General features: G+C 31.7%; 1 protein-coding gene across 3 annotated transcripts in view; it reads left to right on the top strand.

Moving 5' to 3' along the window:
• The window catches only part of LOC130897954 (fasciclin-2-like), a 172,356-nt gene that overhangs the window by 56,161 nt on the left and 102,894 nt on the right, over window positions 1-13,301 (top strand). For all 3 annotated transcript variants that reach the window (XM_057806947.1, XM_057806946.1, XM_057806945.1), the window contains exon 2: window positions 9,269-9,334. In XM_057806947.1, the coding sequence (XP_057662930.1) occupies window positions 9,286-9,334 (49 nt within the window). In that variant the 5' untranslated portion in view covers window positions 9,269-9,285. The remainder of the gene's footprint in view (window positions 1-9,268; window positions 9,335-13,301) is intronic.

The raw sequence follows: 13,301 nt of genomic DNA, 5'->3' as shown, positions 1-13,301 counted from the left end.
AATAATTTTATAGAGAATATTTCTATTAAGGTATTTTTTGTAATTAAGTTCCAATTTTTTTCCAAAGTACTTTATATTCTTACTTATTGTCTATAAAAATAAAAAGAAACTTTTTGTTATAACAAATATTATATGTGTTTAATTGATAATAAAGCTTTTTCTCATTATTATTTCTTTATTTTACCCCGAAAAATCGATATGTGGAGGATGGGGTCTGATCCTTACTGTTTATGTCAGGAAAATTCACCTTAATGTTAGAGGGTTGAAACTAAGCAAATTACCCACAACAATCTATCAACAAGTTCATAATTTATTTTAAATACAATTTTCTTTCATTTTTTTTATTTTGCTGCCTTTATGAAGTTTAGACCTACTTGTTCAGTTCAAATTAGTTCATAAGTTTGACATCCTCGATCTACACAAATAAAATTGTTATTAACAATGGAATGATGATCTCAGAACCTTCTGCATGAGCTCAATCTGCAACATACATAGGACAAAGAAGATTTTGGTGAATCTGTGTCTCGTAGATTTTTAGTCGCAGATTTGTACAAAAAATTATTATGAAAAATCTTGTGAACTATTGTCGAAGACGTTCTAATGGTTTTCAATGTGAAATAAATATTTTTATTTATCTATAATCTGTTAATACAGTGGGAATTTATAGAGCAAAGATTTTTAGAAACAATCAAACTTGATTAAGAGAAAGTTAAAATCACACCACCAAATGCTAGCGGTCGAAATTGGCTATGGTCTAAAGTGAATCAAAAGAATTTGGGGAAATTCTCTTTTAAAATCAATAAAAATAAAAAAAAAATGTTACTTGTGATGAGATTCACATTCACTTCACACTTCACTTTTTATTTAAAAAAAATATATTAATTCCAATTGAATTAATAAAATTTGAATCTAGAATAACAGCGTCCGCTATCATCTGCTCTAGAAGGAATTATATAATTGGTATAGTCTGTACGAATTCCAATCTCAAACAATTGTCTTCCATTTCTATTAATTACTCAGATCGAACAAAGCTGAACAGGTGCAGCAACCCACTTCTCTTATAACAATGAGGAAACGCAACCCTCAAAAGCTCGATCTAGACTTAATCATGGAATTACAGAAAGTACAGCAATGGACGCTGTTCTACTCGTAATAAATCTGAAGTGATCCACAACCGGACCTATCAAATTGAAAAGCATTAAACTGATTGAATATCGGCGTTGCCGAGTAGATCCACTCCATCATTTAGCACAAATTAAATGCTTTAAGACAAACTTTATTTCATCCATTAATAATTGCTATAATTACGCATATTAGTAGATAGAACCATCCGATTCCTAACTGATTTTTTATATGAAGAGACCTAAAATCCAGATGAATCATTACTAAAAATATATAAAAACATGTGAAGAATTGAAAAAAATTCATTATTGTTTATATATTTGTGTGGAATTATATTAGAATTGGGGTAAATGGCAACTGGAATATTCTTCATGTAGCCTATTTCTTTTGAAGCTTAACCAAATTAATTATTTTCAAAATTACATAGGATAAACATCAAGAAATAAGAAAAAATATGGAATATTGCAACAAAATAAAATTCACTTCGAATTCAAATAGTTTTTTATGGAATTATCCTGTTTGTCTTATTCCAGTTACTGACGTCCCTGAGAAATAATAATTTTGGAACATCCATTCCTTTTGATACTGAAGAGACCGCAAAAAAGACTTTTGAATTGCATAATGAGCGACTTTGAAGGTATCTTGAGATAAGTTTTCTTTTTGGCGTACCTCGAATGCATTCGATTACAATATTGCGAGAGGATTTAAAAAATTAGAATTACAGTTTTGACAAATGAAAAAAAACTTTTATCTTCGCACAAGCTTTAGGGTTTATGAATGAAAATAATATTTGGTGGTAGAATTCATGAATAGATGATATTAAAACATTGATTGTTCAGATTTCAAATACTGAAACGAGAATTAGTTTTAATCTTACTATTTTCAAAAGTCTTCCTGTTTGTTTCCTAGCAAATTAACGAAAAAAGGAAAGTGAAAAGAAAAAACTTTACCACAGTATTTCAGTCTATTTTTCATGGAATGTCGAAAGAGAAACGGGAGAAAAACGAAAGATCTTTTAGCTCAGAACACGGAATATATGATAACAAAAAGGAAATGCAAAGAAAGAATGATCTATCGTATAGAAGAAAGGAATCTCAATCTTCACAGATTCTTTGTGAACAAAAAATTGAGCAATTGCTGGTGTGTATTTGAAGGAACTGAACATCCTGAAGACTGTGAACTGTATGTAATATCATACAAGCGGAAATTTACACGATAGAGAAGGCTGTCAGGCTGTGAAGCGAAAGTTATGGATCACTCTATATATTTAGCTTTTAAAACACAACAAAATCATAGGTGGTAATGAGTCTCTACTGGATAGGGACTGGAAGGAAACTTTAAATAAAAGTGTTATTACTGTTGTAATTGTTATAAAATGCCCTTGATATAGGAATCAGAAGGAAACATAAGGAAATATGATGCAAAATAGGTGAATGCATGGGATTCAAAGCGGACAACTATTGCAAAGAGTATAAAGAACAAAAAGGACTATCTTGTAAGAGTAAAAAACTTCATTCTGTTTTAGAGTTTCAAAATTGTGAAAACTAATACAACGATCTTCAAGTCTACGAGTGAACCGTGATAAATCTAAGTCGAGGTTGCCTAACCTAAAAAAATATAGTTCATGGAATCATGCGGTACTTCTATTATTAAAGAAAATTTGAGAACGAATAGAAAGAGGAAAATTGTGAATGAGAAAGAGTGACAGTCAACTCTTGCATTTGTTATGTGGCAAAACAAAGTAATAAAACGGGAAAAAACAAATGCGAGTGAGATATTTCTAAAAAGGGTTTAAGAAAGCGATTGAGAGGATCAAATCATTATTATGAGATCAGCTGATATCCTATATGAAGAATTGTATGAAAGCAGTCATTCCAGCGACATATTCTTCTTAAAAAATTGTCACATTATGTAATTTTTTCACAAAAACTTTCTCTCGAGGTCTTTTTAATGATTCTAGTTTATGGTGTTACGAACAAGTTTGCAAAATGGTTCCCTAGCCCTGGCCCTGTAAAGCTACTATGGAATTTCAAAAATTCGGTGAATTCACATTTTTTATAAATGGCGAAAGCGCCCTTGATGAAATTTTTATTATAGCGGATGGTTTATTTACAGTATTTCTTTTGAATAATTCCTAGAAAAGTCTATTTATTTATTTCTTTTGTTTCTTTTTATTCTAGAACTTTGTAGAATTCTATTTGTGGTGTATAAATATGTTTATGCAGTGCAGTTGGTTAGTTTTAAATAAGTAGTTGTAGTGAAAAGAACGAGTTAGTGAAAGTGATTTTATAAATAAATTATTATGAGTTGAGTGAATACCAAATCGCTACATTATAAAAATTACTCCGATCTGTACAAAAAAATTTCTATTTATAAAATCAATTTTAAGAATCGTGTTATAGAATACCGTCAATATTCATTCAAGAGATTAATTTTGCAATACCACTTACCTTACAAATCTTTTCCGTTCAAACTATTCTACTACTTGGAAATCGAGATACAAAACTAGCGCCCCGTATTCAGTAAGAATCTTATTAAATTATTAAAATGAATTTGGTCCTATGAGTGAAGTGGAACTCAATATTTCATTACATTTAGAATATTAGGTTTCCTATCACATAATTTGATTTTATTCTAACGGCGTTTCACCGACTTGACACTTTTCTTTTTTAATGAAAATATTATATAAATATGATGAAAAACGATACTCCAAGTGATAACTCTCTGGAATATCTCTCGAGGTTTATCATTCTAAAAGTAATTAACCTCCTAATCTATTTTGACAATGGGATGCTTTTAAAACATTGTTTCCGGCTTAAAAATAAGTCGTTTGAATATCCTGATTTTCTAAAGGGTTAATCGATTTTTTGAGCTTTGGTCTACAACTGGGTTTTTCTCTAGTGGCGGACTATTCATTCAACCTTATTTATCGTATTAGGGTTCTGCAATTCCCAAACTTCCCAACTTTCGTGGCTGTCTCATCCAACTTGATTACGACCTATGTGGTTTATTGTGCTATTCAAGATTGCAAAGTCAATTCCAGAGATAGAGCTGAGCCAAAAACTTATATCAGAAAACTCCCGAAGAATTTGTAGATATTTAACTTACACAGAAAGTCACAATGAAGTGAAACTTATATGAAACATACTTTGATTAACACAATGATAAATAAAAAAACCTCTTTCATCATTCATCTATGAATTTGGTTATCAAATTAAGTTAAATTATAGGTTATATAAATTAACCAGAAAAGTTAACAACAGAAATTTTAGTCAGTGACATACATATTCTTAAAAGCTACACTCTTGATATTCTGCTATATTGAGATTTATTTTATAGATCTTACGATATCAAGTTTTAACAAATTATATATAGTACAGGGAATAAAGTCAAAAAATCAACTTTTCCCCATAAGAAATATTTAACTACGCATGTTATAAATAGTAAAGAATCAAGTCTTTTACTATTTTTGCTTTCAAAAAATGGAGATCAAATTTGTAGGAAATCTTATACTCTAACATTATATGAGTAGATTTCAGAACAAAATTTTTTGATTCCTCAATTATATTGTTAAACAATTTTAGAACATGTGGTGAGATTAATTAAAATTAGATTGACAACATATGAATGTATAAAGAAGCTCATTAGAAAATTTTTAGTTTATTTAAATATTTTTTAGACAACAATTGATGTAAGCTTCATTTATAAATTATTTAAATATTCAATGTCCATAAACATGTGAAAAAATTTCTTTAGTACCTACGATGATTCGAATCCGAGATAACGAAAGTCAAATTCCGCTAGGACTGACAGAATACTATAAGGAATTTTGAATTCGTGATTGATGTTGTTTCTGGAGGCCTATCTCTTCATAAATCATAATGGAAATTGACATCAATATGTAATGGAGAATATTGGAAAAACGGAAGAAAAATTATTGTGTTGAAATAATGTAAATTAAATTTTGAAAATCTTGTTCATAATGTCTATGATACTACAATTCTTACTCGATTATATCAAACTAATGAAAAGTCAGTTAGTAATAAAAAAATCAACAAAACATTCGAAAGACAACTCCGATTTAAGTCAAATTTGAAACTTCCCATTATGAATGACGCATAGTGAAAGAAATTTTTATACTGAACCTCTTTCCCAACGTTAATATTTTTATATGGTTTTTTGAATGGTACTAAATACGACCAGATAACTGGTAGATGACCTTTTGATGTGGTAAATTCAACCAAAGAAATTTGAGATGCAATATTTGTACATATACTAGTAAGCTAGATTTTAGGATGCCATTTCGATTAGGTGAGGACAATTGGAGTAGGTCAATTCATACAAATCTAACAATCCAACCAAATATTTTTAAAGTCCTAGGAAAATTGTCCCTGGTTGCGGATTCATCCAGTGATGATGCGCCCCCGATTTTTTCATTTTAAATTTCAATTTTTTCGCTTCTTTTCCTTACTTTCCTTTATATCTACAATAGTTTGAACTATGTTGTCTGGGTCAATGATCAATTCATTTAACAGTACACTGAGCCTTGCTTTTTCATTCTTTAAGGGCAGAAACTACAGTTGTCGTCCTATGTCCGTCATAAGGTGGGTATTTGACGGATCAGTGACCTGTCAGAGCACCGACGACCAGTTTCATGTCGCTTTTGATCATCACGAGAAGTTCTTCAGTCTTGTTAGTTGATATGGTTATAAATCTTTTAGATTGTATTAGGTCTGGAGTGTTTCTCCAGTAAGACTCTATCTGATTCTTCAGTCATTTGTTTGGTTCGTTATTGATGTGGCATCTCGTGAGGTTGTAGTAGGGCTCTGGTCCAAGGTATGGAATCGTTGCCAAAACTGTCTGCTTTCTTATTTGGTAGTATACCCTGGTGGCCTGAAAGCCAGATTAGCGTTACTTTGTTTTTGTTAGCTAGTGCTTTAGAGTTTGTATGTTCACTCAATAGCTTTCAGGATATTAAAGGCCGCTTGGCTATCTGAGAGGATGTAGATGTAGTGCTTTTTAGAGATGTTTCGATCCAAACACTCCGGAACATAGTAAGTTATTGATACCTGGAAAATGGTGAGTGATGTTCCTGGAGGTATGGTCAAGTAATGCCCAGTCCAGCTCCTTGCGCTAGCTTAGAACCGTCTGTGTACCAGAGATATAGATTTCGAATTTGTGGAAGATTTTTTTGACCCATGATTAACGGTCGTTAATTACCACTTCGAATGGAGTATCTTTATCTAACGTGCTGGGAATTTAGACCTTTGATTTGTCACGGTGTTCTGTGAGTGACCTATCAGATTTCATTACTTTAGGTTTACTATCTGAATTAGCTTGTGGACGTTGTTAAAAGCCTTTTTATTCACTATGAGGTGAAGAGAAGGCAGGATCAGTAACGCGTCTAAGACTGCAGTAGGGCAGGTTAACATTGCCCCTGTTATACTTAGACTTTTAAATCTTGTTTAGTTTTTCCTGAGCTGTTGTTTGTTCAGTTGTCGATAACCAAACAAGCGCTGCATATGTGATCATGGGTTTGATGCATTCGAACTGTTACCCAAATTAACTCAAAACCACCTTTCCTCATGTGGAAATTACTGAAATATAGGTTATGATTTTGACAATTGAAATCAAATTCACATTTTTCTCCTCCCAATTTTCGTGAGTGTAAAACTAGTAAAATTTATGGACTTGGAGCTACTATTTCAATGAATTACCAAGGAAAATCAATTTGTCAAATAATTGATATTGCGGAAAGTAATAAAAAATACTATAAACAAGATTTTCAGGTGTATAGAAATTGAATTTTCTGGAAATCGGTGCGGAATATAAACTAGATCCAATGAAATTTTGAAATTACGTACGCGAAGCACTTAAGAGCTTAGAAACTGAAACAAACATAAAACCCATATAACGTCAAACATTTTCCTTATATAGCTCACGAACCTTAACACAACACAGTTGCTTAATGTCTACATATTCGAGAAAGCAAACAAGAGAAATCGATCAAATCTCGGTGCATTAATCGCTTATACATATTAAAAATAAAATTGCAGAATTAAACAGATTTCAATCTACGAGGAAGTGCAGGTTAATGGGAACTGAGATAATGGATTGGGATGCGAAACATCTTTAAAATGTCTATTTATTAGAAAAACTCGTGAATTGGAAATATGCTTGTTGCTAGGAGCTATTTTCGGAATCAATAAATCGATTAGTAATATTCCAAATAAAAATCAAGAATCAAAATATTTAATTTTGCAACAAGTGAGTAAAGTAATACTCTTCTTCACGACTAGAACGGTTTGACGAGCCGAAAGCGAGTGCGGCAATTCCTACGAGTGAAAAAAAAAGTTAGTTTACACACGAGCTTCATACAAAATTTGTTCTACGTACGTAGACTTGAAAAAATAATAGATGAGCTGCTCCTGGATTTGATTAGAGACTTTCGCTGCTCTTGGGGTAGTATAGTCCAACTTAGAAGCTCAAATCTGTGCCAATTTGACATACTATTACTAAAATAATGTTGATTGGCTCATTTGATCAGTAATTATATCTAGATTATCATGTATGAAAATTTAGTTAGCCCATAAGTTATTACAAAAGTTATAAACAATTGAACACATTCAAAAAGATTATTAATCAGGTGATTCATTGAAAAAAATTGATCATCCGTGACCCATTGTTGGTTTACGGGCCCCTCCACGAAAGTAAGCACGTCAATTGAAAAAAATGTTTTTATGGTACTTGAAGTCCATTCGGGAATATAAAAAATAATCGTATAATCTCTCTTACACCTTAGAGAATTCAGTTCTGTTGGGATTTTTGATTTTATTCAATTAGCCAGCAATTTTTTTGTAAAATTTATTTATTTCGTAGAGTCCCTCTTATACGAGGGTTAATACTTAAATTTTGTGATAGACAAACGAAATTGGATATTGTTCAATTGTTTTTCAAATTTTTCTCCATTTTCATTCGTTTGAATCAATTGCATTCCTATTGAGGTATCTCCAAAATATGTGATTTGAACGCATCAACCTCTTCTTTGGATGTAGGAAAACGTTGGTCTCGCAATTCATTTTTGATATGCGGGAATTAGAGAAAATCATTTGGTTCCAAACGGCGGTTGACTCATCAATTCGGTAGGGACATGTCCAGCTACTCCGAAAAAACAGGTAACCATTTGCTTTGAAGTGCTTTGTGCGCGAAAAAACTTTGTTGGCTTGTTTCAAAAGACCCATACTGGCTGTTGTTTAGTTTCGAGTTCATATGCATAAATCCATGATTTGTCGCCTTTTACAAACTTATGGACGTCGTTTGACGTCCTTTGGACCAATCGACATCAGCTTTTTTTGAGCAACTATCAAATTATGCGAAAAAATATTTTTGGTAGGCAAATCTTCGTGCAATATTGAATGTATGCGAGTGGAACTAATGCCCAAGTATGTCTCAATCTCAAGGTATGTCACATGACGATCTTGCAATACCAGTTTATGTACAGAATCCGATTTTGGAAGACTTTCACGAAATTTATCTTGTAGCGAAGCACGACCAAGAATTCAATAAATCATCAAAGCAAGGTGGCTCCAAAGATGGTGCTTCATCATCAAAAGTCGAAGTGAGTTGATCGGGACGCTGCTGTTGGTTTAATCCACAGAAAATCATCGCACGAAAATGTTTTGACCAAGAGGAATGTTTCAAGTATTTGCGAACAAATAGCACTCGTATGACAACACGTTCTAAGTACATGCACCAATGAAAATGTCAAAATTTATGATGGCAGTATCAGATTTGACATATTCACCTCAATATTGCCAAATCTCAAAACTTGAAAAAATCATTATGAGTATTATTATAAGTATTTACATTTTTAAAGCTTTTGAGGCATAATTTTTTTGTATGTATATAAAGTTTCCATAGAGCGAACACATTTAACAACAATTTAAACATTCTCTACGTTTAGAGCAATGAAGAAAATGCTAGAAATTTTTTTGGTAATTCCATTGGAAACGAATTTACTATATATAAAATATAGGAATCGGTTGTTTTCTGAGGCACACTTTGTATATTTTAATAAAATGGAATCATGAATTATGGTTCAACATCAAACTTTTTGCAATAAGATACTAATTTCCTTATATTTCAGATACAACACTAAGCAGGATGTTGAAAGATGAAGCAATGTTAACAATACTTCTGATTTTTTGCCTAGGTAAGTACTCTTCCATTTTTCGATTGTCCTGCTGTTAGTTTAAACTATTGCTTCACAAAATTATATATGATTTTTGATTGAAATCGCGATTCTAGAATTTGTTTAATTATTCTATCAGTACATTCCTTTCTTCTCTTTGTTTCGTTGTTTGTTTATTTGTTCTTAAACACTTCAAACCCTTTTTAACTTTATTCTTAGTTACCAACATTCTATTTTTTACGTGAAAAGTAATAATTTTAGCGTAAATACATACATTTGTGATTACGAAAACTTATTTCACAATAAACAATAGAAGAATATAATGAATCATATTAATGCCTAACTATAAGTTTTTTCTTTGATTTTGAATATTCCCCGGTTTTTATTAAATTCAAATATGCTTTCTAATAAACAACAATAAAAGGTTTCTAGATTTTTTATGCTGGATTCTGGGCTCTAATAACCACAATGAAGGTACTTTGACTAGTTATTTCGGCAGGTGTTAATAAGGAAGCAGACTGATAATTTTTTATAGAATTTACTACCTCTCCATATAGTATTAGTGACAAAAAACGTCATCCCGAATGTTCAGAAACGGAAATAATTATCAAAACTGACCTTGGAAAATGGCGAAACGCGGGACAAGCTTCAGGACGGAATACCAAAAAAGTTCAGCTTTGAGAAGAAATTCCTCTCAATTTTAAGAATCAAAAGCAAATGCGATCAAAACACCATATGAGAAATAAACAAAAATGCTATCAAATGGTACATGGTTCTAAAACAGCAGTTGAGGAAAACCAAATAGCTGACAGATTTGTTAAAGTAGAGGTAGACAAACCCTTAATAGGACTTGCGCCATTCTTGGTATCAGGAAAAAGCATTCAAGAAGAAGGTAGATAGGGGTAAGACCAATGACTGGGACAATCTATAGGGACTGAGACAAGCGAAGACTCTCCTGGGAAATTACAACCAGAGATAATTTGCTGAATGTATCAGCGTAGATAACGTCTCAATGGACACCTGAAGACGCTAGACATAGCAGATAATGCAGCGTGAAGATTCTGTTACACAGAGGATAAAACCTCTATTCCAGACACTACGGAACTCGAGAGTTCTACACCTGGGGGTTCCCCAGTATTACAGCAATAGATTTTTTGGATCGCGGTGTACATGGTACCCTAATATATATACATACATACAATTAATTATTTATTTTCTCATTTAACTGACGTTTTGAAGGAAAATGAGAAATTTATTTTAATATGCTGTTATTTAGTTACAAAACTTCTTTTGACTATTCTACATTTATAAATCTTCTTATACAAGGAGACAAACAGAACAGCCTGGCGAATGTGACGTTTTATCATGTTAAAATCAGAAAGCAATCTAGTATATTGACACTTCCAAGCTGTAGTCTTTTTATATAACAGGACTTCAAAGAAATTGGATACGAAGCTACTCTGCGTTCGCCAGATGTCTTCACTGAGAAAATTGTGAAGCAAAAATCATTTCTCTACATCTCGTATTTTAATAGTTTCTGTATACAAGGATAAAAATGACTATTTGATACAGACTGTATCGAATAGTTTTCAGATTTGTCTTCTATTGAATTCTAACAATATTCATCAACTGATTTTTCTAGCTATGCTTAGATGGTAGGAGAAATTATAAGAAGAAGTGAATATTTCGAGCTTTAATTCCCAAAATAGGTTTTCATGAGGATCATTTAGGGTTATGAAAAAATAGAGAATCAAATATGATACCAAAAATAAGGGATGACATTATAAGAGAAAACTTGATCTCGAAAAAAATCATAAACAAGATTGAGGAATGATAACTGAGGCAAAAAGAACGGAAAAGAGAGGAAAAGGAGCTGAAAGGACAAGTGGAGATGGCAAAAAAAGAGGAATAGGAAACACAACAAAAGACACAGGAAACGGCCGTTGAGAAAGAAGCCCACGCAGTGACTCAACTTTAATTAGCCCCACAACTGAAAAGTTAAAATGTATCGAGATTGATATGGATTAAAATCGGACCTGTTTTGGCATTTTTCGATCAAAACTAGAAATATTTGGGTGTGTGAATTTTAGTTGGGGTATCCAATATAAAAATTCAATTAAGAATGATAATACAAATGTGATTGAATTCCTATTTATGCGATACTGAGAATATTCCTTAGGTAACATACCTTAATAATTTTCAATGGAAAATCTTCTCTCTCCAAAATTACCGTGTATATACTGAATCAACGACCGCCTGTCAAGTATATTACCAGGAAGATCACACTTGTTGAGTAAATCAGGTGTAACCAATAAAGTTTTAATACGTTCTACTGAATGATAAATTCACTTCAAGGATTAATCATTATTTATAGACAAACTCTATACAACGGAGTTTAAGTACAGTTCGAAAACAACTTCATACCCTTCTAACATAATATATAAATTGAAGTTTGCAGCATTTCGTAAAACTTTTATAATTGACGGTTCTTGAAATTTACTCAAAAGTAATAAAGAACGAAAGCTACAACGAAGAACCGAGATTTATCTGCGTTTGTTATTGGTACAACAAATTCTCACGAAAACAACAATTGTTTCAGCTCGTCAGATAATGTTATAGTAACAGGGTGTTTATGATGTAATCATCATTAATTATTATTCTTTCATTGTGTCTATTAAAATTGTTTCTATATAAAAACTGAGCTTAACTACCGGAATTCAACTCAGCACAAATATCCTGCAGGTCTATGTAAAGAATAATTTCACCACAATTTTATCTGAAGTTTTAACTCTGATACGTGGAGTTGAAATCAAGAAAAAGATTCTATTGAACTTTTTGAATAGAGTGTAAAGCCGACAACCAATCAAGTTCTTTTTGAACCTAGAAGTGTCTATGGAACTGAGCGACAAAAATTGGAAATAGAAATTGATGAGAAATTTAACAGTGATTAGCGTGTTACAACTTTCAATAAAGAAATATGTTTACGTTCCTTATTATTATTTAATTTCCATATTTTCTTTTCAAATTCGTCATAAAAATTGTTATTCCAACAATTATCAATTAATTCATATCAAGATTTGTTAACTACTATTTCATTTAGTTTGAAAAGAGCAGGTTTCAATACAATATTCACTTTTTACTTTCAAATATATCTATAATCGTTGATTGGAATTATCATTCAAAACAAATTTCAATAATATTAATTGTGATCCAGATTTCAATCCAACTGTGAACCGGTTTATAAGGTTTAGATTCCAAAATTTGTAAACTTACGCCTATGAATGTAGACAAACTTTACTGAGTCTGATTAATATACCATTTAGCAATATTATGTTATTTACAAAGCATATTGCGTTAGATGATGTCACTGGAAATTGCATTCCAAACATGTTGCCATATGGAAAGAGACACGACTATATCATTCGCTACATTCAGCACATTTTGTGTTTATAGCACACCGAGGGGAAATATTCGGATCGTTTACCAAGCACCATGTTACATTTTCGTTGCGATCGTTCTCCCAGAGGCAAATACACCAGGAAACATTATTAGTACATCCTGAAAGTTTTCTATAGTAAAAAAATACTCTGTTGTTTTAGAACGTTGTTAACATTTTATACTCTGGATCTTGTACGAAACTAACCATCGAGCTACTAACTAAGATCTGAATTGAAAGAACTGGAGTGCCACTTGGCGAAAATTGTTATACTGTAACATCCTAATCTTTGATACAGACTAATAATAAGAAATAAAAAATATACTGGCCAACTTCTGAAGTGAATAGTCAAACTGTACGAATCTGGTTTACATATATTCGGGATCCCGTATAATTCCAAAATCAAAAAGTAAAATTTGTATTAATTATTTGATAAAAAAAATGTGAATGAATTGAAATATTATTATTAAGATTTACAATCTTGATAAGAATTGAAATTATAACAATAATTCTAATTTTTAGTTCTAATTAGATCGATTTTATTCGCCGACG

Source organism: Diorhabda carinulata, chromosome 9 (genome assembly GCF_026250575.1).
Source record: "Diorhabda carinulata isolate Delta chromosome 9, icDioCari1.1, whole genome shotgun sequence".
Taxonomy (NCBI): Eukaryota; Metazoa; Arthropoda; class Insecta; order Coleoptera; family Chrysomelidae; genus Diorhabda; species Diorhabda carinulata.
This window is presented reverse-complemented; position numbering and strand designations above follow the sequence as displayed.